General features: G+C 41.7%; 1 protein-coding gene across 10 annotated transcripts in view; it reads left to right on the forward strand.

Annotated features, from left to right (window-relative positions):
• Positions 1–27,193, forward strand: part of CADPS (calcium dependent secretion activator) — a 440,985-nt gene that overhangs the window by 107,268 nt on the left and 306,524 nt on the right. For all 10 annotated transcript variants that reach the window (XM_045529934.1, XM_045529931.1, XM_045529936.1 and 7 more), the window contains one exon: positions 3,563–3,895. In XM_045529934.1, the coding sequence (XP_045385890.1) occupies positions 3,563–3,895 (333 nt within the window). The remainder of the gene's footprint in view (positions 1–3,562; positions 3,896–27,193) is intronic.

Below are 27,193 nucleotides of genomic sequence, written 5' to 3' on the forward strand. Positions count from 1 at the left end.
CCACCGATCCTCCCCTCTTTCCGGGGCCTGGCAGTCATACCTTAGCATGCGACAGACACATTTCAAAGTCCTCTCAGTTTGATCCTTGTCAAAGAAGGGTGGCTGGATTAACTTCCTGAGACAGCGAAGGAGAGTGAGGTTGATGGAGATTAAGTGACTTGTCCAAGGTCATCCACTAGTGGCTTAGCAAATACTTACTGAGTGGCTACTGTGTAGAAAGGAAGGGACGATGTGAAGCAGATGGCATGTCCAGGATTCAGGGGTCACCCAGCCAGTGTCGGAGGCCAGCTGGGAGCAGAGTGCCAACATCCTTATTTCTCACCCCTTGTTATCAGGGTTCATGGAAAATCGTGTTTGAAAGACCAACAATGTATTGTGTCTGCTAGTTTTACCTTTACCTTCTTGCCCCCACCCAGACATCGTCTTACTCAGTATGGTCTCTGCCAGAGAAGTCTGCTTTGTTCTTATTGTCCATTCACTCCTTCAGCAAATGTTTACTGAGCACCAGCTATCTGCTAGCCACTATGTCAGGCACTCAGAAGTAATACGAAAAAAGAGCTACAGCCCTGCCTTCCTGGAACTTACAGTTTAGCTGGAGATTCAGATATTTACCAGTCACAAAAACAGTGACAGATGGCGGCTATGGAAGGGCTTTGGGGGAAGAGAATAGGGGACTGGGAGCTTATAACTGGGGCCCACTCCACGTTTGTGGTACACGGGGATAATCAGATGGGGAGGAGAGTATGGCTTCGCTGTCCATTGAATGTTTCCAAGTCCCCTCTGATGTTTATTAGAACTGCCAGCAAAGAATTAACTCCCTTGTGTCCCCGCTGCCATCATCCCTCACCTGTACTCCTACGAGCACCTCTTGGCTGGCCTCCCTGACTATTGTCTCAGCTCCCTTCAGTCTGTTTTCTGCATTAAAGCCAGAGAGTCTGGGCATGGTGGCTCAGGCCTGTAATCCTAGCAATTTGGGAGGCTGAGGCAGGAGGATCACTTGAGGCTAGGAGTTCAAGACCAGCCTGAGCAGCATAGCAAGACCCTGTCTCTATAAAAATTAGCCAGGCATGGTGCACACACCTGTAGTCCCAGCTACTCAGGAGACTGGGGCAGGAGGATTGCTTGAGCCCAGGAGTTTGAGGTTGTAGGGAGCTATGATGACACCACTGAACTCTAGCCCAGGAAACAGAGTGAGACTCTGTCTCAAAAAAAAAAAAAAAAAAAAAAGCCAGGGAATGTGAACTGGATTGTGCCACATCCCAGCTTAAAACCTTCAAGGGCTTCCCAGTGCCCTTAAAGTGCAGACCAACAACCTAACGACTCCTCCCATGGCCTTGGCTGCCTGGTGCCTTCCGGCCCACCCTGCATCAGTCTCCCCCCAGTGCCCCACTCTCACAGCCACGATGGCTCCTCTTTATGTCCTCGGGCCCTCAGGGCCTTTACACATACTGTTCCTTCTCTCTGAAATACCTCGCAGCTCACCAGTCCGTCTTTCACGTGTCATCTCCAAGGTGTTTTCTTGCAGGAAGGCTTTCTTGACCCTGTGTTGGAATAGCTTCCCGGCTACAGATACCCAGGGACCCTTGTACTTTCCCTCGGTACAGCTTGTTCCAGATTGTAATTATATTTGTATGGAATTACTAGGATCATGTCTATTGTACTTTTTGAGGGCTGAACCTGTGTTTTCCTCACTGTTGTATCCCTGGCACCTGGTACAGTGTCTTCCATCTAGTGAGTACCCAAAGAAAGGAGAGATGGGTACATGAGGAAGATTATAATGATTACGACGGGAAGGACAACCCCAAAATCTTATAGATCAACTCCTTCAGTGTATGGATAAGAAATTGGAGAATCAGAGAAGGGAGGTGACTTGCCCAAAGTCACACAGCAAGTTAGTGGCACAGCTGGCCCGGGGTCATAGTTACAGCTCCTGCCACATGCTACGTGGCCTCTCCAGAGACTTCCTCCATTTGCCTCAAAACTGGTGTTCTTTGAGATCTGTACCTGTAGCTGAGACTCGTGAGGTTTAGGTTAGATGGAGAAACCATCTGCATTAAACATTTCAGGCTATCAGGTGAATTCTTTAGCTCCTAAGGCCTGAGGATTCATTTGAAACGTTTCCCTCTGTAATTGATTTTCAAATGAACTCTAAGGTCTCAACTGAGCATCAGTTCCCAGACATAGGAGAGCAGGCCCAGATCTCGACCCTGCGGAGCAAATCTCAGCCCTCCTTTCCAGATTAGTTCATTAGTTCAGCAGTAAATGGAACCCACCTTGTTAACATCTCCCCACCTCCAGGAAGCTTGGTGGTGAAGCGTGAAGCATGAGCAGCCCCCAAGCAATGCTGTCTCTCGGACAAGAAGGGCATCCCTGAATCTGACAGGGGATGAACGTTTGCTCTGCCTCTTGAAGGATGTTTATGCACCTTCTCAAGTGTGACCAGGACACAGCTCAAAAGTGTCAGATGTTTCCTCTCTCTGAATATGAAGCTGAAGCTTCTCTGCCTTGTATTACACCCCAGGACCATGTAGCAGGCGTAGGCTTCCGAATGGTGGGCAGTGGAGCGAAAGTAAAACGTTCTTAATGGATCGCTTGGTCTCAGGATGCAGGTGGCACCAGCAAAATGACCAGGGATTCTCCACCGGGCAGGAGAGCCCCAGAGGGAAGGGAGGAACCAGGGTGGAGTATAAAGACGACATGTTTGTAGTCAGACAATTTGAGTTACCAAGAGCAAGTCCCTCTCCTCTCCGGAATCTTGGTTTTTCATCTCCAAAATAAACAGAATGTAACACCAACATTCATTGTTAATTCACTTTCAAAGTGTCAGGTGCTATGCTAGAGACTGAACATATTGTGGGGAACAAGGACACGGTCTTTGCCTACCTGGAGTTTCTGTTTCAGAAAGGGAAGTAGATAATTAAATACATATTTACCCAATACTAGTTTAATTCCAATTAATGATAAGTATCACGGAGAGGATAAAATGAGAGACAAACAGTGGTGAATGTTTAGTGCTATGTGCAGATATCATGCCAGGTACTTTATACACAGTAAGAATAATAACAACGACAGCAACAACTCACTTGGCATTCACATGGGCCGGGCACTGTTTTCAGTGCTTTTCACGCATTAGCTCATTGAATCCTCATTTTAAAACACCTATGACATAGGGACTACTGTCATCCCCATTTTGTAAATGAGAATCCTGAGGTTAATGTGCCCAAAGTCACACAGCCACAAAAAGGCAGAGAAAGAACCCGCACAGTCTGAGCACAGAGTCTGCAAACTATATGCCGCGTCTCATATTATTGTCTCATTTAGCCCTTGAAGCAACCTGGTGAGTACAACTGTTATTCTCACTTAGTAGATGTAGACACAGAAACAAAACGTGCAAGTGACTTGGCTGCATTGGCCTGGGTAGGAGGTTGTAGGGCAGGATGGGACCCGTGGTAGTACCTCCTGTGACGCATGTGTAGGGGGTTGGCCCTGTGCCCAGCCCCAGGGGACAGGTCCCTCCATGGCCAGCTCTCTCACCGTCTGTCCTGGCCCCGATCTCGCACAGGTGTTCCTCAAGAGCGACCGTGTGGCCCGCATGGTGCAGAGCGGGGGCTGCTCCGCCAACGACTCTCGGGAGGTCTTCAAGAAGCACATCGAGAAGAGGGTGCGCAGCCTGCCCGAGATCGACGGCCTCAGCAAGGAGACGGTGCTGAGCTCCTGGATGGCCAAGTTCGATGCCATCTACCGCGGGGAAGAGGACCCCAGGAAGCAGCAGGCCCGGATGACGGCCAGCGCAGCCTCCGAGCTGATTCTGAGCAAGGAGCAACTCTACGAGATGTTCCAGAACATTCTTGGGATCAAGAAGTTCGAACATCAGCTCCTGTACAATGCCTGCCAGGTAAGGCGTCTCTCAGCTGGGCCCAGAGCTGTGGGTAAGCAGAGCCACATTATAACTTCTGAGGACCACTTCTTGATTTAAAAAAAATAAAATAAAAATTATATTTTATGACTGTACTGGTTAAAAGCTGAATATGATCCAGACTAGATTATAGTCATGCTTTTCTTCTTATTTTAGAAGAAATTAAAACACTTTTGTGAGCCCCTAAAAGACTCGGGGGCCCTAGGCACTGAGTTTATTGTGTCTAATGGGTACGTTGGTCCTAGGAATAAGGCCTGGTGTCCCTGTGTCAAAAGTGCTAAAAATCAAAATAAGGATTTTTTTTTTTAAAAAGATGCCATTAAAGTAGTTGGTGTTTACCAGTTGAAGGACTTGCACTTCGTCAGCTTGGGAGACAACTGGATTTAACACCTGGATGTTGAGAGTATTCATTTAAAATGGAAAGCCTACATGAGGCCTGAGTTTAATCAGACCCACATATTAGTCACGTCATGAGTTTCCAGGTGGATCTGAGAAGACGAGCTGAGGTTCTGCTTGGGCCCACCTCAAAATGGGCCTGTATTTTCTCTGGGTGGAGGGCTGGGGAGTGAGGTATCCTAGATCATGATTTCCTACCTAACATTACTGTTATATTCGTTCACTTCACAAATATTTACAGTCTTTGAAAATTTTAGTGAGCATTACTTGGGAGCATTTTTAAAATACACATTTCCAGGCCCCAGCCCCTAGAGACTTCCATTCTGCAGCCTCAGAATAGGACTTAGGAATCTGCATTTTAAACAAGCCCCCTCCACCCCAGTGGTTTTGTTGCCCCTCCCCTTCTAAGAACCATTAGATTCATCTTTGCTTTGTTCACTAATATTCCCGGTGCATGAAATAGTTCTTGGCACGTACTGAGCGCTCAGTAAATGCTTATTGAGTTAATAAATGAATAATGGCAAATTATTTTAATTAGCAGGCAGGGTTCTTATCAACTGTTACATTTCACCCAGAATTTTCTGGATGTTTTAGGAAGTAGTCTATTTAGCATTTCATAATGTAAGACATGCATATCATTCAAAGATATTCCTGATATCTGCCTTCCTCTTGGCCAACTTCAATTTAAAACATTGATTGCCAACTTGAAGGTTAAGGGTTTCTGTGATGGGTCCAGAATTATTTTGAAATTCTCAAATAAATCTCAACATAAAATTACATTCAATTGTTCTTTCTATTTAAAATATTCCTGCATCTCATGTGGCACTTTTTTAATTTAATTAATTAATTAATTTTTTAGAGACAGGGTGTCACTCTGTCACCCAGGCTGGAGGGCAGTGGTGCAATCGTAGCTTACTGCAACCTCCAACTCCTGGGCTCAAGCCATTCCCCCCACCTCAGCCTCCTGAGTAGCTGGGACTACAGGTGTGCACCACCACGCCTGGATAATTTTTCTTATTTTTTTAGAGACAGAGTGTCACTATGTTGCCCAGGCTGGTCTCAAACTCCTGGCCTCAAGCGATTATCCCACATCGGCCTTCTGAGTCATGTATTACATGAGTCACTGCGCCTGGTTTCACGTGGCAGTTTTCGAATGGGCTGGGCAGGTGGCCGTACCACCACCACTACCACCTCCACCAGCTTGTCCATCACAAGAAGGTGTCATAGCTTCAAAAAGGTTGAAAAATCACCCACTTGCGTTATAAGTAAGATTCAAAATTACAGAGATAGTTAACTGTTCCTAAACCTGCTAGGTACAAAATTATTCTAGGGATTAATTTTTCTTCTTGTTGCAATAGCTTATCATGCATGTGTTCTGTTCTTGCTCAAACGTCAGCATCATTGGAATGAATACATCGCTATTGCCATTTCCTGTCTGATCTCAGTGTTTTTCAGCTTGTTGAATATAGTTAAGTGGCAGGACCATATTTTACGCTTTTCTCCTAAAAAATGGATTCGTTCAACTCATTTTACCTTTAACATTTTCTCGATGAGTTAGGAAAAATCATCATAATATTCAAAAATAATGTCTCCCTGGAATAATGATCATTCCCTTAGCCAAAAGAGAAGTAGAAGAAAGGTAAAGGAAAGTACTCCTTGAGACAGGGATACTTAAGTCATTTAGTATTATACGCTACTCTCATACCTAAGTCTGATTACTATTTCAGGGTTTCGTATGAGTAGAAATTAGGGAAAAGAATATTACAGGTAATTCACATACAAAAATATATTATGAATAAATCCTAAATTTATGATTTTTTGACTTCTATTTCTTTAGTAATCTAAGTTATGTGAGTATACTGGCAAACAAAGTCTTTGAAAAGAAAGATAATATTTGTAATGATAATATATCACAAATGTTATAGAAATGAGTATTCTTATAATTTACTTTTGGAATAAATTATTAATCTGATATTTCTGTAATCTGTTAATTTGCAGCACAACATCTTTAGAATTTGCAAAGCTTTTGGCCCAGGAGCTCCACCTTTAGGAATTTATTACAAGTAAATACTCAGAAATGTATGCAAGAGTGTTAAGCCCAAGTATGTCCATTGCAGCCTTTTACATGGCACTGAAAAAGTGGAAGCAGGCTTAATTCCCCACAGTAGGGGATTAATTAATTAGATTTTTATTTACCCATATGAGGGTATACTTTTTATCCAATAAAACAATAGTAAAAGAATTGTTAAACAAGAAAGCTTACGACATGGGAAAATCTCCATTAGATATTGCTAGGTGGAAAATCCAGCCATGAAACAGGATAGGCAAGCACAGCCATGTTTTTATGGGGAATAAAAGGACAGAAAAAGTACTGGATAGGCAAAAAGCAAAATGTTAACTATGGTTATCTTTTTTTTTCCTTTTTTTTTCTTCCCCCTTTTTTTTTTTTTTTTTTTTAAGAGTCAGAGTCTTGATCTGTTGTCCATGCTAGAGTGGCTAGAGTTAGTGCCATCATCACAGCTCACTGCAACCTCAAACTCCTGGGCTCAGGTAATTCTCCTGCCTCAGCCTCCTAAGTAGCTGGGACGATAGGCATGTGCCCCACCATGCCTGGCTAATTTTTAAAAATTTTTTTGTAGAGACAGAGTTTCTCTAAGTTACCCAGGTTGCTCTTGAACACCTGGCCTCAAGTGATCCTCCCACCTTGGCCTCCAAAAATGGTAAGATTACAGATGTGAGCCACCATGCCCAGCCTAACTATCCTTATCTTTAAGCGGTAGCATTATGATTGATTTACATGATTTCATTTGTGCTTGTCTATATCTTCACATTCTCTGCCTTAAGCATATGGTTATTTTGTAAATGAAAACAAATACCAAAAGTCTCAACAAAGAGATCACGAACACAGTGACATAAGAAGAAACTCATCTTCTGAATTGTTCTTTAGACCTCAGCCCCTAACACACCGCCTTTATGATTTTTCCCATTTCCAACTACCACTGGGATGATTCTTTCTTTCATATTTCTTATTAAACCAACTCCCAACTCACTTTTTTAAACCCATCTTTATCTTAAGAAATGATGTATGTGCAATCACAGCTTTAATGTTCCAGGTTTATTTTTTTAAAATAATATACATTAAAGTGAAAGCTAACCATTCAAATAGAAACTCCTCGTTGGTTGGCCCTCTTAGGTCATCTTACACCACCAGTGATGTGTAAGGCACAGGCAGGACAGCCAGGGTCCTCGTGCAGTGAGGCTGGTGGGACAGAGCTCTCTGACGCCATCCCTGGACAAGCCCCAGACTGACCACAGCTGCTTTCACACACGCAGTCTGCACAGCCAGGCGGCAAAGCAGAGATCTAATTTACCTCCCTCCTCTTCCCTTGCTGGCAGGCTGCATATGGACAGCCAGGAAAAAATACTGGACCTCTCAGGCCCTGCAATGAGGTCTCAGAAATTACAGATTCACTAATTCACCTTCTAATAGACTACAATCAGCTGTGCAAAACTCAACAACTCACAGGAGCAAGGGTACAGAAATGAAATTATATCACTTTCATGCTTGCCCTTGTTTTGTTTTGCATCTTCTAGACCTTCTTCTCCTTAGGAAACAAAGCAATTCCTAGGTGCTTCCAAAACCAGAAACATGCATAATGTTTTCCTCTTACACGTATTCATCCTAGGGGAAGCTGTAGTAATCTGATTTCGGGCTGCTGCTTTCTGAAAATGCCTGTGCTCTCTCTTTATGAGGTTCTGCCAGTAACCACCGTTTTTATCTCAAATGAGAGATAACATTTATCAAAGAGAGATTATATCAGTTACATATCAGTTGTCTGTTGTAACATGAACCATGTCTATCAAAACATAAAAAACAAGGAATCTTAACCATTGTCTCTGTATTTGCACATCAATTATTTTTAAGTCTGTTTTGTTTATTTGCAAATTAATGGGTCAGTCTCATAAAAGAGGTTGCTCATACTCAACATAGTAACCAATGTAAAATAATTGGCAACTCTTATTACAAAATCAGTGTTGTTTTTGTTTTTCATAGACCTTTGAGAGGAAGCAGTCAACTATATAGCTAATTTGAGCATTGGAGTTGAGCTCTAAAGCTAACTCAAAAAAAGTAAGGTAATCTCTTTGAGAATGAGTTGGATCATCTGAGAAATGAGACTAAGACCCACTATGAACATCTTCATGAAATGCAAAGCTGATGATGGTGGTGGTGGTGGTGGTGGTGGTGGTGATGATGATGACGTGGTATTTAAAACCATTTTTAAAATGCACCATCTCACCCCTTTCCCTTTAATGGCCTCTAAATTTGGTGTCAATTTGATGCCCAGTTGTACCAGGTGTCTGCTACTTCCTATTTCTCTGCTTAACTTTACGAGTTATCCTTGATTGTCTCATTCTAAAATGTGTGGACATTTACCCTTGAAAAACACCTCAGAGTCGCATTTTAGGAGTCCAGCCTACGTCTTCCTGTACTTTTAAATGCAAATAAACTCTTTGTAGTGAACCAACCCAGCTAATTGTGAAGGGATGTGGCTAAGTATGAGCTCAGGAAGCTGCTGTTTCCTCATATTTTGATTTTGCTCTTTGAAAATGCCATTTCCGGTTGTGCAATTACAGCTCATACTCTTAGCTCCTAGAAACATCAGCAACAGGACTCTGGCCTTCACCTTAGCCATCATATGTGCCTAATTGGCAACAGGGATAACATGCACACTCCAGCTAATAGAAGATGACCACATTGTTTTCATTTATCCTCTCTGAATTTCCAGCGATTTTTTTCAGAGAAGTCTGGCAGACTTGAGACACATGAAATACGACTCCCCAATCTATAAACACCTTTGCATTTTTAGTATTGAATTCTCCATCGTTATTGACCTGCTAATTTTCTTAACACTTCATTTCCTTTCTTCCAATCCATTATCGACATGGCCTTTGATGATGTGGTTATCTTATTATAGTGCTATCTTCCTTAGACTTGATTAGCACTTGGCAGCTTTTCAAATAGTTTATTAGACTCTGAAGAGAAACCTCAAATTATCAGGCTTTCAGCTGCGACCCAGATTGCTGGGTTGTATCCATACCTCATTACAGGGTTTTTAATCTCCGTTTAACTACATAGCTTTTTCCTGGTCCAGAAGTTTCCGGTAGTTTTTTTGGCTGCAAATTTGCTTCTTGGGCCAGGCTCTTTTTCTAAATCACTTTTTCTGACCCTGTAATAACAGTACAGGTTTTTGCATATAATGGTCTTTCAATAAATATCTACTGAAGAAATGTTTTATAATCTGGGACAGAGAGAGGCGATGGCAGTTTAGTATTAAACACTTTTATTTAGAAACATACTTTTATTCATTCATTCAACAGACTTAAGCACCTACTATGCACCACGCATCACATGTTATACGCTGAGGATAAAGCCTGAACTTTCTTTGTTCTAGAACAGCACAGTGTGCCTCCAACTCTCTTACTCCTTGCTCACTACACACCTCTCAATGACTTCGTAGTTGTCCTGCTTAGAGCGTTGTATTTGTTTTTGTTATATTGCTGTATAACAGATTACCACGAATTTAGCAGCTTAAAGGGATACTCATTTATTATTGAACAATTTTTCTAGGTCAGAAGTCCAGGCATGACCTAGCCAAGTCCCCTGCTCAGGGTCTCGCAAGGCTGCAATTAAGGTGCCAGCCAGGATGTATTCTCATCTAGAGTCTCAGCAGGGAAGGATCCACTTCATGTTACTGGCATAACTCCTTTCCTTGCAACTACAGAATTTTTCAGATCTAGCAACAGAGAGTTTCTCTGGTGCTTCAACTCTCTGATTTCTAGATGTACATTTAAAAGGATTGCCTGATTAAGTCAGGCCCCTGAGAATAATCTCCCTTTTAGAGTAATTTAAAGTCAACTGATTAAGAACTTTACATCTGCAAAATCTCTTCATCCTTATCAGATGCTGTTGATTAAAAGCAAGTTATAAGTCCTGCCTGTGCTCAAGGGTGGGACCACAGTAGGGCATATCTCATGTTGGGGTCATCCTGTGGTTATCAGTCACCCTGTTCTTCCCCATCCCCCAGTGTTTCATATGGCTGGCTCTGTCAGGTATCAGTTTAAATGTAACCTTTTTAGAGAAGCTGTCCTTTACCATTCTGCCTTAAATGGGCTTCTCATCGTTTGCTTTTCCCCCTGAAACAATGCCCTATTTATTACCATGATAGCACTTAACACAACCTGAAATTACCTTGTATATTTACTTACTTTGTTATTGTCTATCTCCTCCTTTAGATTTCTTTAAGAGAAAGAACCATGTGCATTGCATGCACCACTATATGGCCAACACCTAACACAATGCCTGGTACAAAGTAGATGCTCAATTAAATATCGACTCAGTAAATGCAGAGGCTGAGGCATTTATGGCTTCATGGGGCTTAAATGCCCACTTTACACAAAGGTGCGTTTTTTTCTAGATAAAGTACAGCCACGAAACAGGCCTGTCAGTCTGTGACCTGGATCCACCTGCCAGTACTCTTATTTTATAATGTAGATATCACCTGAGGGTCACAGGAATCTTCCAGGCGTAAACTTTCCCTCTGGCCACACTCAACCTTGTCTCTCCCATCCCATGGTTGACTAAAAAGGGACCAAAATTAAATCTTGTCTTTCCAAAGTCATGCAATGCCTCTAACGGTCATTAAATATTTGGTGGACTGCCAGTTTTAAATGACTTTGCTTTCCAGATGTACTTTAATTCCAGCATTCTTTGAATGTGAAAAGAGATCAAGATGTACATACCCCATGAACATGTTCTACTCTGTTAGTAGGGACAAAATTAGAGGCATTAAGGATGTGGGGGTACAGGGCCAGAGAGCAATATTTAATTTCCCAGAGCAATAATTGTCTGAAGATCTCATCATGATTTTTCTTACGTCTCTGTCAGTTGTTTCTAGAACACATGGCCAGAGATTTCTATGTGATTGCACCTGCTGTTACTGAGAGACTACCCGCAATGGAAAGTTGAAATTGAGAGACAGTGGGCATGCCGCGTCTAAAGAACAGGGAATTGAGCATTTTCTAGGCAGCCTTCAAAACTGCTGTAGATGTTTCAGCAATCTCTGTCCTTTGTTACCAAAACTGAATCACAAATATGCTCATTTATTCAAAGTCCTTTCTTAAGCATTGAGCCATAAAATTGTAATCACAGGTGTTAAAGAAGGGGTCCTTTTAGAAAAAGGCATACAGAAATAGTATTTTCTACTTTTTCTACCTTTTGCCAAATGATAAAACCTGTTACAAACCATCGAGCACAGCCTTGCAAATGGAGATACGTTACCAGCCTTCTAACACATTGCAGCAGCCCAGACGCCCCGTGGTCATGATCTGACTTGACCTTCTGCTAACATCATGCAGCCTCCTTGCCTCCTCAGAGGCTCAGACCCCAAATTAGCAGAAGCTTGGGTAATGGAGTGCAGTACACTGATTAAACTTTACTGTTAACCCTTTTTGTTTCAATCCTTTTTTGAAAATATGAATATACTACATTAGTTTGTTTTCCTTCCTGGCTAGTGAATGATTCTACATCAATCTTTTAGGATGACCTCTTCATCAGCGGAGGACTCGTGCTCTGTGTTCTGACCTCCAGTTTGAACAGCAATGATACCTACCAAATATTAAGCATTTACTATGTGCCAGACACAAAGCCTAGTACAATATATACATATATATAATCATATTTAATCCTCAGAACAAACCTGTAGACATTTTTACCCACCTTTTATTAAGGAAGCTAAAAGGGAGAGGGAGGGGAAGGCTAAACAATTTTTCCAAAGTCAATCAAACAGGCAGTCAGCAGTAGAGCTGGGATTTGAACTCAAGATTGCATGACCCCAAAGCAAGCTCTCAAGGAGTATATCTTTTTAATAGAGAGGATTTTCGAGATTACATAAAAATTTTATTGATATGTCTGTATTCTAACAAGATAGGTATGTGTGTGTATTACTAAATATTTTATGACTCTCTTCTATATAGCCTGCTCCCTTTTATCCTAAAATTTGTTGGAGGAAAAGAAAATTCAGCTGAGGACTCAATTCTGTGTATTGGCTAATTATGATTTTAATGGATATGTCTGCTTAGGTTTATGTTTGCTTCACTCGTTTACATTCTACCATAGCAATACAAGTGTTTCCTGGTTGAATTTTTCAAAATATATTTAGCAAAGCCCTACAGGGTTCACAGGATGGTTGAATGATAGGAAATGTTCATTGTTCTTGTCATTGCTCGTGTGTAATATGGCCCATTGGATGACCTGGAAAAGTGGCTACTTGGTAGTTTTACAACATGAGCATCTTCCCAGCTGGGCCCAGTGACCCCAGGATTAAAACAAGTTTCTCTTTGGAGGAAGAACAGCCACAAAAAGCATGCATGAAAATTCAAATTACAAAGATTTTAAGTTAAGAATTAAACCAGGAGTTGCTAAATATCTCAGGCTTTTGGGGCCCTATCTATGGTCTTTGTACCAACTGCTTAATTCTGTCATTGTGGCAAAAGCATCCATAGACAATAAATAAAGATATGGGCATAGCCGTGTTCTAGTAAAACTTTATTTACAAAAACAGTTAGCTGGCACATTTGACCCAAGGGCTGCAGTTTGTCAACCCCTGAATTAAATAATTATCACATCATAACACCAAGAATTATTTACTTTCCAAAAAATTACCCTATGGATATAGGATCTTACCTTTTTAATTAAAAAGTTTTTAACATAAAATTTAGTCCATCCATTCTGTGAACAATGGAAGTTATGGGTGTTTATGACATTGGAACTGAAGACAGTGTCATTGTATAACACAGGAGCTCAGAATGTGACATCAGAGGCTTACTATCCTAGACTCATTATAGGTTATACTCCTCACCACCGTAAATCTTGGATAAGTCACTTCTCTAAGCATCAGTATCTATAAAATGGGAATAATTACAGAATGTGCCTTACTGCATTTTTTGTGAGGCTGTGATAAGGTAATAAATCACTTAGCGCCATGCTTAGTATATATGTATTTTAAAAAATTTTAACTGTCATTGTCACTTATTGTTTCTTGAGCCAAGACTTGGTATATGATTAGGGGTTTACCATGGGTTGGTCTTTATAGAATTTTACAGATAAAACCTTCAGAATAGTTATAATTTAGTCCTGTATTGTACAGAAATTAAATATAGAATATCAGTAGTTAAAACATAGGAATCTACAGAGATTTAGGTTTGCATTCTGGCTCTGCTACTTATTTGATCATGATTCAGTCAGTTGACCCCTCTGAGCCTCACTTTCTGCATATATAAAATGGGAATACTGATAATAGGCATGTAATAAGGTGGTGGTGCTAGGTAATATTAGCTACCATTAATTAACTGAATTCTCATGTCTTGAGAAAGTTCCATTCTGATGAATAATGATATGTAGAGTTTAACTGGTTCTCTGGAATCAGTTCTTGAAATGAAACAATCACATTGTGCCCTGGGAACAGTGTGAAGAAGCACCTTCAAGAAGCATACAATGCAGTTTGAGGGAACAAACTAATATGCAAGCAAAATTTATCCACAGTGTAAAGTCAATATGTGAAACGGTAGATAATTTTAATATATGGTGGTAGTGTGAATCCAAGCTGAGCTACTTATTATCTATGTAACTTTTAGCAAGTTAATTAACTATAAAGCAGAGATATTAATAACTACCAGATAGAAATAAGGTTTATGAAGAGGCTGCCTACGAAAGCAACTCAGTAAATGATAGCCTGGGTTGGTCATGGTAGTTAGTGGCATTGGGGATGGGGGAAGCAGCACAGTGGTACAAGAAGCTTCAGTAGCTGGAGGACTTTGGAGATCTCAGATAACAACGGGGTTTGATTGGTCAGTGGCCACTCCACAGAGAAGGTACTGGTTGAGTTGTTTGAATGAGACTGTTTAGGCTGAATGAAGAGAGAGTATCAGAGATGTCTGCTATCCTCTTTTACCCAATGATGGACCAGAGTGGAGAAGAAATTGTATCATAAATACAATGTGGTTGGTTGAATAATTTTTCTCAACTCTTCACTCCCCTGCATTAAAATTAAACACCCTACTGTGGCTTGGGGGGCTTTAAGTGAACTTCTCCACCTCTTGACCTTGGGCCTAGCTATCATGCTTGCTTTGTCAATGGGAATTAAAGAGCAGAGGGCTTGAGACATGCTTGTGCACGTGGTTTTGCTGCCATCACAGTTTGGTGAGCTTCCAGGAGAAGAACATGTCCCAGGTAGTTACCCCCTACTAGCTTATGCCTCAGTATGATACACATGAAACAAACCTAACTGGAACTCACAGCCTCGAACCAAACCCAGCCAACCTCACATTCTAAAGTAACCCACAGTCTAAAACCTACAGCCATGCCCAGTCTAGATAAGTGAACACCAGCCAACTCACAGACCCATGAACACGACAATAAACATGTATTGGTGTAAGCCACTGAGTTCAAGGGTGGTTTGTCATCCAGCATTATTGTGGCAATAGCTAACTAACACAAACAACATTTAAAATAAGTATGCATTATGAGTAGCAGCCACTAGTAAGACACAGGTATAACTATAATATGGTTGTAGTGTTACCTACCAACCTCTCTTTATTATGACAACTGTCCTAATTTAGAATCTCTTCCTTTGTCTCTCTCATTCTCGGTTTTCAACCTGAATTGTCCACTTTTCTGAACTATACTGGCATAATTGCTTCCTGAAATCAATACTAATGTGTTAACGTTAAAAGACTTCTTCTGTGAAACCGGAAGGAAGGAAAAGAAAGGTTGGCTGAGATAAAGATTTGAGAACTCAAGCTAGATGGTTCTCCTCACTACCCAAGAGTAATGGTGGAATCTGAATAGATTTGGAAACTGAACAAGAGATCAGAAGTCTGAAATCTCTATTTATAGAGAAGCCAAGGAACTTAACAGGGATTATTTAAAAGCTGGAAAGCCCTTGCCTTTATAAGGGGTGCATTTATTTTACTGTTCTGATGCCTGTATCAGTTAGCTATTACTGCATAATAAACTATCCTCAAACTCAATTGCTTAAAACAAGAAACATTTAATATTGCTCACAAGCCTACGGATGAGCTGCGTGGTTCTTCTGGTCTTAGCTGGGTTCATTTACGTATATGTTGTCAGCTGAGAGTTCGGTAGGAAGCTTTGTTCTATTTGAGAGTCAGATGACTATAGATTGATCTAGGATAGCGTCAGCTGGGATGATTCCGCACCGTACACTTCTTCACGTGGCCACGGGACAGGGTTCTAAGAGTGGAAAAGTTCAAGGCCTCGGGAAGTCTTGGTTCAGAACTGTCACTTCCACTGTATTCTATTGGCAAAGGAAGCCACAAGGCTAGCCAAGGTTCAAGGAGAGGAGAAACAGACTCCATCTCTTGGTGGGAGCAGCTGTGAATTCATATTGCAAGTGGTGTGGCTACAATCAGAGTGAAGGTTTAGGCCACATTCCAATCTACCACAGTTCCTCAGGCCATGATTATTGTTGACATGCCCTTGTATTATATATAACTAACTGTTTAGAGCCAATATGTGCCCAACTTATTTTACCAATTTCTTTTAGTAAACAGGCAATGTTTTATTAGAAAATAATATTTTTATTGCTAGAGTTAAAAAAAAAAAAAAACACTACATAAAACATGGAATCAGGCCCTGAAGGTCATTGACCTCTCCCAATGAAAAAAGAATCAAAATTTTTTAATGTGGAAATATTTTTGTTCTTAGGAAACTATTAGCAAATGTAGAAAGATATGTTCAATAATGTTTTTTAATTGGCAGTTTGGAGAGTCATCAGCTTGTTATCATTATTTCAAATGCCTTTCAAAGAAAAGAACACATTTTCTGTCTGATCCTTTTGTTATTGAGAAGCATAACTACTTCACTGCGTCACCCTGAGATGGGCAGGCGTTGCTTTTCCATCTTAAAATACTGTCTTGATTACAATAAACCTAGCAAAACCACATAGAAAAGTGAAGTGAGAGTGAAATTGGGTGTGTAAGACTGGATGCACCACTGACCCCTGAGGATAAGACTCAGAAATTCCACCAATTAGTACATACTCAAGAGAAATTAGGGTATTTGTCCACCAAAGGTATGCACAAGAATATTTATAGCAGTTCCATTCCTAAAATTGGGAAAACCCAAATATGTATCAATAGTAGAATGGATGAACTATGGCATATTTATACAATAGAATGCAGTTAAAAAAACGGCTATCATGTTCAACCAAAAGGATGACTCTCACGGACATTATATTGAAAGGAAATATCCAAACCCAAAGAGCATATATAATAGGATTTCATTATACAAAGCTCAAGACCAGGAAAAACTAATTGATGGTGATCTAAATCAGAGTAGTGGGTACTTCAGCAGGGGAAGGAGGAAGGTAAAGGTACTGGGTAGGTATGGATTTAAAGGAGCACCAGGGAGCTTCTGAGATGATAGAAATGTTATAAATCTGTAATGTCCAAAATAATAGCAACCTCCTTAAATAACATTTAAAATTCAATTTTTCAATTGCATGAGCCAATTTCTAATATTCAATAGCCACATGTGGCTTATGGCTGCTAAAATGGATAACAGATAGAACATTTCCATCATCACAGAAAGCTCTTTGGGGCAGCATCGTTCTATATCTTGTGTTGGTTGAGTGGGTACACATGTAAAAATTCACCAAACTGTGCTCTTAAAATTTGCACTTTTCTATTAATATACGTATGCCTTATAAATAAAATATGCTTAAAAATAAATATGTTATGCACCATAAAATGGAAGGGGAGAGCAAGAAAGGAAGGAAAAAAGAGATAAAACTCAAATTTCTCAGGGTCTTTTTTAATTTAAATTTTGAATGTACTATATGACATAACCTCAGGAAAAAAATGCACAAGAGCTCTGTACAAAAGTAACAAATTAATAAGACTTTTAAAATGGAGATTATTTCTCATTAACTTTAATTAGGCTCCTTCTGTGTTTGCAGGTTTGGCAAATTATGAAACCAAAAATAAAGACCTTAGGCTCCTCTCTCAGACAAGTTTCTTCCAATTCTGCTGCGCCCATGGATACTCTCCTGGCATCACTGCTTTTGTTACATTTCTACATCACTAATTTCTGTTGCTAACTTCATCGTGAAGCATGGTCTCAGTGATTTTCTGTTCAACACCAGCATCTTGTTTGTGTGGAGATGCATGCCCTCAAACCTGAGTGAACACGTGCAGAGCGACAAGTTAGATTAGTGTCTGATTTCTGATTTATGAAAGTTAATTGGAAGTATACCTTTAATCTTTGTCACAGAACCCTGATTAACCTATCGCCTATCTTATATTTGCAATAAAGCATGCATTTCAGCACATAGTTTTTAGATCATCAAGGAGCATAAGAGAGAAGCAGTCGAGTCTTGTAGATCAAAACAGACAGTCTTACACTGGAGATAAACACATGCCCTCTCCTGTGGGCAGGCAGAGCAGAATGAATCAGAAGAGCTGTGTGACCTTGGGCAGCTTCTTACTCTCCCAGAGCCTCAGTCTCCTTACTTCCTGCCTTCCCCAATTCTGCCAGGCAGAGTTGTTATCTCCCTTTGATTTGTTTCCACCACAAGACATTGCAACCACTGGAAAAGTACACAATACAGTTGTCCTGTGATTTAGTCCCATGCATGTCATCTCCCTCTATGAGTCTACGAGCATCAGGAGGCCATGAAGTACATGTTCCTTTCCTTAGGCCATTCCCTGGCCTGCAGGAAATCTCAGATCATTAAATGAATGAAGCAGTGAGCAAATGAATGAACGCTATATTATCTATTGCTATGTAACACATTCCCCCAAAACTTAGCAGCTTGAAACAATAGATATTTTTTATCTCACAGTTTCTGAGGGTCAGGAATCTGCGCAAAGTTTAGCTGAGTCTTCTGCTTCAGGGTCACTCATAGGCCGCAAAGAAGGTGTTGGCTGGAGTCACAGTCCTCCCAAAGAGGGCTGGATCTTTATCCAAGCTCACTCAGTGGTCGTTGGAAGGTTGCAGTTCCTTGTAGGCTGTTGGACTGAGGTGTTCATTTCCTTGCCATGAGGGACTTTCCAACATGACAGCTCGTACCAGCAAGAGAGAGTCTGCTAGTGAGATAGAAGTCACAGAAGAAACACTCCATGGCTTCTGTTGCATTAGATTTGTTAGAAGCAGTCACTAGGTCCAGACCTCACTCAAGGGGAAGAGATTACACAAAGGCATGAATGCCAAGACAGAGATCATTATAGGCTGTGTCAGAAGCTGCCTACCACAAACACCTGCTTCACAAGACTATGAGGAAGTTCAAAATAAGACAATGTCTATGCCAGGTATGATATGCTTGCTGTGTGCTCTTTCTAGATTGTTCTTTCTCCTTGAATACACTGCCCCTCCATCCTTTTCATTTTTCATGTTTCAGCTTAAATGCCACTGCCTCCAAGGGGCCTTCACTGAATATTAGAGCATGATCCCTGAGCCATTCTTTTATCTCAACACAATATTTCCTTTTGAGCACAAGTTATCAACCATAATTTGATTATTGCTTATGGTCAGTCTCTTCCATTAGGAAGTAAGCTCCATTGGAGTGGGAACCAGCCTGATTTGTTCCTCTCTCACCAGTGCATCACACATGGTAGGCCTCAAGAAATACGTGTTGAAAAATTGCACTCCTGTATTATATTGCAATTTATTTGCTTTGTAAAATGAGTGCAGTTGGAGAGGGAGTACTTGTAATGGTTTTTCAGAGGTTTAAAATCAGAACAGAGCTGTCCTAGGGTAGGGGACTCTTTCTTGCACTGAGATTTGAGAGTGTATATCCCAGCAAAGCAACCAATTTGGGGTGCAAGTCGTTAATGAACTGCAGTGACAAATTGAATTACCTAGGTTTGGAAGGTAAGATGATATTGAGGCACCATCACACAAAGGATGTTGGCATTTGTGTTTAGTTTTTGTTATCTCCCTTACCTGTCTTTTCTTCCAGCTTCTTCATACCTCTAAAGGAGCCACCAGGGCCCCCAGAATCAGAAGGGCAAGCCAATTCCACCATGCATTGCATTTACCACCCACTCACCAAACCCTCTCCCATAGCCAACATATATTTTAGAAGACTAAAAATTTGGGAGTGAGCAGGTCTGGGTTCTGGTTATGGGTATGCCACTAATCATGTTACCTTGGACAAATCGTGTTTGAACCTCTACCAGATACACTGGTCACACTCTTTGAAGGAGGGCTATTAGAAATCCAATCCAGACCTTGCCCACCTTCTGATATTGGATATCAGAAGTCTGGGCCATCTCATATCTATGTCAAATTCCCCTACCCTTCCAAGCCTTTAAACTAAAATGTTTAATGATCCAGGATATGGCTTTTGTGCAATTTTGCCATAAGACGTCAGGAAAGACTATAACTCAATGACAAAATTAGCAGCTCACGATGGAAGAACAGAAAGAGACCCCTGCAGGGGAAATATGATTGGTTTCTCCTGCAGTGTCTGGTCTTCAGGTCTGGTGCAACCCCCAGGGTACCCTTTTGCGTGGGTGGTCTACAGAATACTCATGGGGGAATGTTTATTGTCCCCACCTTAGCTCTCAGTGTCCCAGGTAACCAAGCATAGTGAGAAATAAGCATGGTCCCTGTGGTGCACCTGGCACTATGGATATGTTCTCTGATCACAGGAAGTGGGATATGGGGAGAGTTTCAGAGGGTGAAGAGTTTGAGGGCCTGAGAGAAGCTCAGAATTGGGCTAGATCACTATTGACATTTTCAGCTGGATAATTCAATGTTGTAGGGGGCTGTCCTGTGCATTGTAGGATGTTTAGCAGCATCCCTGACCCCTACTCAGTAGATACTGGTACCCCCTGTTGTGACTACCAAAATACCCTCAGACATTGCCAGATGTCCCTAGGGGATGTTGGGGGGTGCTGTAAATCTCCACAGTTGAGAATCACTGGACCAGGGCTAGGGATGTGATGTCACTCAGTACAAGCTAGATATATTATAATGGCAACCCTACCATCTCAATGGCTAAGAGCAAAAGTGTGTGTTTTGCTTGTGCTACAGGAGCACTGCAAGGTGACAGGAGGACTCTGCCCTTCAAAGTTACTGAGAGACTCAGGTTGATGGAGCAGCTAGAGTATGTGGCATTGTGAGTTGCCATGCCAGAGGGAATAGAGTGCTTTGGTGGGTCTCGAACCAGCAATTACACGCTTCCTCCCAGAAGTTTCACATCATTTGCTCTAATGCCCCACTGGCCAGAACTACACTCCCCCAACCACAAGGAGACCAGGACGTGTATATGCCCAGTTAAAAAGAGAAGTAGAAATATTGACAAGCAGCACTAATGACCCCCACTGGGGCAGAGAAGTTCTCTCTTCCCTGTTGATGTAGAATGAGAAAGTGTTAAAGTCAGGAGATAGAAGGTTACCCAGCACTTCCAGAAAACCACAACAAAATAACATCGAAGTGATAATGACTACAATTTGGATTATGCTTATTATGTGTCAGATAACTTAATTCTCGCACAACCACCCAATAAGGTAAATGCTTTTATCCTTTTCATTTTAAAGATTGTGAAATTGAGACACAAAATGCTTCAGTAACTTGCTTGAAATCACACAGCTAGTAAGCTGCAGACCTGAGATTTGATCCAAGGTCTCTCTGACATTAAAGACTGAGCTCTTAAACCCCACTTTATAAATCAATTTGGCTGGTGTGCAAACCACTTTCTCTCATGATGGGGTTGAATGAGCACGTTGTCTCCCTTGAAACCTGCCTGCACCTGTCTTTGTGGTTTCTGTTAGAGGCATGATTGATATGTGTTTGCAAATGCCTTCCATCCTTCTATTCCCTGACAATTTTTCTTAATGGATTCCACCAGTCCTAGAGCATTTGGAAGAGTGCCTTCAGTCACTCCCTCATGGGGTGATCATGCCCAGAGAAACAAATAAAATCTGTTTCCAGACATTCAGAGACAGCACTGAGCTGTCTGACATCAATTTCCTAGTACCTGTAGGTACTAGGAAAACAGGTACCTACAGTAAAACCAGGTAGTGAACTCAACAATGTGAATACTTGAGGATGCTGTGACCACCCCACTTGAAACAGACCCAGAGGCTAAGGCCAGGGGGTTAAATACAAAAGTATGCTATAATAAAAATGATTGGCCGGGTGCGATGGCTCACGCCTGTAATCCTAGCACTCTGGGAGGCCGAGGTAGGCAGATTGTTTGAGCTCAGGAGTTCGAGACCAGCCTGAGCAAGAGCGAGACCCCCATCTCTACTAAAAATAGAAAAGAAATTATACGGGCAGCTAAAAACATATATAGAAAAAATTAGCCGAGCATGGTGGTACATGCCTGTAGTCCCAGCTACTTGGGAGGCTGAGGCAGGAGGATTGCTTGAGCCCAGGAGTTTGAGGTTGCTGTGAGCTGGGCTGATGCCACGGCACTCTAGCCCAGGCAACCCAGTGAGACTGTGTCTCAAAAAAAAAAAAAAATGATTAACATTATGCTAGGTGTTGGTATAAGTGTGCATTATCTCATGCAGATAGTATTAATACCGCTGTTTCAGAGATGAGAAAACTGAAGCTGCAAAAAGTTAGCTAGCCCGAGGCCCCACAGCAGGTTTTTGGAGGGATTCCATATTTCACTGCAAATTGAAAGCATTTACCCACCTTAGTGGACACAAGAAGTTGCTTAAAGTTTTAAACGTACACACACATCACTTTCTAGTTTCACCTCTGCCCCCAAGTCAAGCTTACGATATTTATTTTTAAAAGAGAGAATAAAATACAGAGAGATTTATTTCACTTTCTTCTGCCCTTGATCAGAGGGGCTGAGAAGTGTTAAATGAATCATGTCTAAATACAAGCAGTCTTGCCTTCCCAAGCAACCTTCAGAATGAGATAACTCGGCCACTTTGAAGTTATTATCACTGAGAGAACATTTGGAAATGAAATAACAGTGAATCCAAAGTCTCCTCCAGGCTCCAACTTCAGTTTTCAGTGCTGTATGTGAAGGGGTTGCTGAAGATCTTTGGATTATTTTTAAAGGAGAAAGTTAAAGGAATGAATACACAGTCAGAAAAGAGAAATCTGAGAATGGGGCTTGGTATCTTCTAAAATTTTTTAATGAATTTATTTAAGGAAAAAGTGTTAGACTTAAGAACGACTTCCCTAATTAAGTTGTCAACAGATTGTTAAGGGCAATAAGTAGCATATAACATCTACCTCCCCGCAGATGTCTGAGAAAAGGCCAATCCTTGCTAGTGGGAAACAAGCCTGTCATTTATGAGCTGTGTGACCTGGGGCAATAACTTCACCTTAGTAAGTCTCAATTTCCCCACCTGCAAAATACAGTAATATGTGCTCTATTGGCCTTCTAGAGTTATTTACATAATCAAAAGATGTAATGTACACACGGCCATTTCTAATTTGATAAGAGCTATGCAAACACAAACTGAACGAAAATTGAGTTTGTGTCATTTCTTTAAAACCCGCCCTTACTCTGGAACTTAGAGAAAAAGAGCAAGATCATCATCCAGAATGTTTTCATGTTAGTTCACTCCAAGTATAAGTATTTGGGGAGAAGCTTCATCAGGATTTCCATTTTCTGTATCCAGTTTCCACCAGATGAATCACAGACTCCCAGAATGGGAATGTTAGCTTCTGAATGAACTTTAGTCCTGTCTCGCAAGACAATAGTTAGAAGAGGCCTCCACGGTATTCTCGTTCAATGTTGTGTCTGTATCATTGGTTGCAAAACCTTCCTCTAATGGGAAAATATAGGTGCAAGTGCCTGTTTAACAGGGCATTGCCCACTTTCGCAGGCAGCTGTTGGGAATGACAGTGTTTCTTCGGTTGAAGAAGTTACCCATTTTTAGAGTCTGTGACTATTGCTATGGAGACAACTATGAAATCAGAGAAAAGCTGGGTATGGGGACTTTAAAATCAACCATGCTCCATAGATTTCTTACCAACTGAAACTGCTCTTACGTGTTAGTTTAACCTGTTTTGAACTTCATATAAATGAAGTTGTAAAGTATCTACTCTCTTGTGTCTTCCTTTTTTGTTCAACTTCACATCTGAGATTTATTAATATTTATGTTGTTGCAGGTAACAATAGTTCATTCTCATTCATTGCTATGCAGTATTCCAGGGTGTGAATATAGTCAGAAGTATTTATCCATTCTACTGTTGATGAGCATGTGGCTTGTTTCCAATGTGAAGCTAATATGAGTAGAGCTGTGCTGAACACTCCTATACATGCTATTTGATGGATGTTAGCACTCATTTCTTGTTTCTGTTGGTTAGATACGTAGGAGTGGAATTCTGGAGAGAGCTATCTAGATATCTAGGTATTGGTATCTGGATATTCAGCTTTAGTAGATAGTGCAAGTAGTTTTCTAAGGTAGTTTTACTAATAAATGCTGCTACTGCAATATAAGAGAGTTTGGGCGCTTTACATTTTCACCTACAATATAGCCCTTACTATGCTATCTTAAAGCAATGACTTTTTTTTAAAGAATTGCCTGAAAAAGTCTGTATAAGTCCACATGACTCCTAAATGCCTACCAATGCCAGACAGACCCATGAATAGAGCAAGAACCTGACTCTCTTGTGGAAGGTTTTACTGTGCCCTTGAGAAACAAGGAGAATTTCTGTTTGAGGATTTGTTTGTTGTTTGGTAGGAAAAACATAAAGGAAGCAGAACGGTTAATTACTTTGCAGAAGTATTGTTTTTGCTTGCTTTTGCCAGAATCCTATATTATTTATCATTAGCCATTGATCAATGCACTTAATGGGCCACTCAAAGATATTGTGCATCCTCTGCATAACTAGAAACTGAGCAATCTTGGATTCCTATAATTAAGGGAAAGGCAAATTAGCTTTCTCAGTAGAATATATCTCGTGTCCTAAGGTAATTCCATGTCTCCTCTCGTGAGGGCTGGGTCTGTGGTTCCCGACAGAGGAGGCAAATACTCAGTCCCCTGGTATTGGTGGCGAAGGCCTGGTCTACTGAGAAATTCAGGGTTGTTTTTGTTTAGTCCAAAGGGTATGACTCTGTCTTTGAGCCTGGAACCAAAGTTTATTTCAGATTTGAATATAGGAAAGTCAAGAGTTTCAGTCTGGGGAAGGAGGTACAACTGCGTCACTTATTCCATGAGGAGCAATGAAGGAAATTCTTCCAACCAATTGAATTCAAAATTCCTTCCATTGAGTCAAGGTGACCATCTCTGTCACTGCCCCTGCCCAGGGTGGATCTCTACCAGGCTAGAGTCACCAACAGCAGCTGCAGACAGTGACAGCCCAGCAGATCCTCATGGCTCCATCCTTCAGTGACTCAAGGACAGAGCTTTAAAAATATCCCCTCTGCTCCTCCATCAGCCTGTGGACCTCCCCTGTCTGTTCCTCCTTCTGTGCTTTGGCCAGGGTGGCATTCGGCCTCACAGGGCATCAGGCTCCCTTCTCAGTGGCCAGGGAGCAGGCGGTTTGGCACCATGTTAAGAGCCATCTGTTTGAATCCAGATCCCGGCAGGTTCTAACAATGTGACCTTGGGCAAACTGCTTACACCTCTAGGCCTCAGTGACCCTGTCTCTGAAATGGGAGTGGTGTGATGCCTGCTAGTAGGGCAGTGAGTGTGAAGTGGGATCCTGTAGAATGCCTTGCTAAATGTTTGCTTCTGCCATTGCCGCTGTGGTTTGGGTGGTCTGTCTTTGTGAGGGTGACTCCTCGACAGCATTGATTTAGGAGCAGGGGCTGGCGTATTTTCTTTAGCAGTTAGTCCAGGCTTAACCATGGGGCTTCCCACAAAGTACAAACTAAGTAAATAACAGTAATAGCAAACATGCCAGTGATTCCTATATACCAGGCAGCACCTAAGCATATATATTAACTCACTTTTTTTTTTTTTTTTTTTTTGAGACAGAGTCTTACTCTGTTGCCTGGGCTAGAGTGCCGTGGCGTCAGCCTTGCTCACAGCAACCTCAGACTCCTGGGCTCAGGCAATCCTCCTGCGTCAGCCTCCCGAGTAGCTGGGACTACAGGCATGCACTACCATGCTCGGCTAATTTTTCTATATGTATTTTAGCTGTCCATATAATTTATTTCTATTGTTAGTAGAGATGGGGTCTCACTCTTGCTCAGGCTGGTCTCGAACTCCTGAGCTCAAACAATCCGCCCGCCTCAGCCTCCCAGAGTGAGCCACCACGCCCAGCTATTAACTCATTTAATCATCATATAACCCTATGAGGTGGGTACTATTATCATCTTTGTTTTAATGGTTGAGAAAACTGAGGCCCAGAGTTAAGAAAACTGTTCAAGATCACAGAGCTAATTAGTACAAGAGTTGGGGTTCACACCCAGAGACTCTGGGTCTGCTATACTGTCCTTTCCCTTTGAACATTTATGGGATAATTTGTCTGGGCTGCAGCTTATTGTTAAGAATGAAACTCATAGAGAAAAGTCTCAACCTGCACTAATACTGTAGCCACTGGTCACATATCACCCTTTAACTTTAATTAAAATTTACTAAAAATAAAAATTCCTTGGTCACACTATCCACATTGGGCGTGTTAACTACCGTCTCGGACAGCACAGGTGGGGACTGTTTCCACCACTGCAGACAGTTCTATTAGACTTTAGATTTTGAATAAAGGAAGCAAGAGGGAGAAGTCCAGGTTGGGTTTTGAGGAGAAGATTGGGAATTCTGAGGCTGGCAGTCCACGAAGGTGGGAAGGGAGCAAAGACAGACAAATGGAAGTCTTCCGGAGGCAGAGAGGTGGGCCAGGCCACCCTGGGAGCACAGAGCTCACTGGCTAGCAGCAGCGTCTCTGCAGTCAGACATGCCGAGGTTCAAACCCAGGCTCTGTCAAGAATTAGGCATGCGACCCAGCAAGTTATTTAGCATCTCTCTTCTTCCCCAGGTGTGTCTCGCCGCATCCTGAGGGTAGAGGCTGTTGGAGGGTTTTCAGCAGTGGAGAGGTGTGATCAGATTTGACTCTTAGGGAGATATCTTCTGGAGGTTTCCTAGAGAGGAAGAAATTAATTCAAGTCAGGGAAATAAGTGAGGTTGCTGGTTCCCAACATGTGGGCCCTTGGAGGGGTGACAGATCTTGGCAGAGTTTTCACTGATCCATCATAAAATGAAGAAGATAAAGGCTGTGTGTGTGTGTGTGTGTGTGTGTGTGTTATGCATATCACCGTGTATGTAAGAATTCCACCAGTTCCAATTATACCTTCTTGAGAATGCCTTAATATTTAGAGATTCCTGCTTTTCTACATTTTTTGGCATTAAAATGCCTTTTGTTTACGAACTAATGTGCATGGTATAGTAAATAGTAGGATTTTTTGTCCTTCACAGACAAATTAATAAATGTCTGTGCTTCGATTCATTTGTTTTTAAGTTATTTTTTAGTCCATGAAATCCCCAAATCTGGGAACTTTCAAGCTATATACCATCGCAAAGGAGCCCAGGTGAAAGCTGCTGAGTTCTTAGGGGAAAAGGGAAATAGGTTTGAGAGTGACTGAGATAAGCCCTTAGACGTGTGGATGGGGAAAAACCAAGGAGGAGGGAATAAAGAGCCCGTGGTGAATGGAAGCACAGCAGGGGGAGTGCGTGTGGCCATCCAGCCCTGTGACAGTGTCTCTGTGTTCCTATTTCACCCCGGTTCCGTGGGGCTCCCGAGCACCCATCCTAAGCACACGTACTTCAAGGTTAAGTGCATACAGGGAAGCAGTTGGCTCCCATCTCCCAGCACCAGCAAGCCACAGGCACTGCTCCCTGGGACACTGCAGTACCCACATGAGGCCACCTGAACAGTCACAC

Source organism: Lemur catta, chromosome 18 (genome assembly GCF_020740605.2).
Source record: "Lemur catta isolate mLemCat1 chromosome 18, mLemCat1.pri, whole genome shotgun sequence".
In the NCBI taxonomy this organism is placed as follows: Eukaryota; Metazoa; Chordata; class Mammalia; order Primates; family Lemuridae; genus Lemur; species Lemur catta.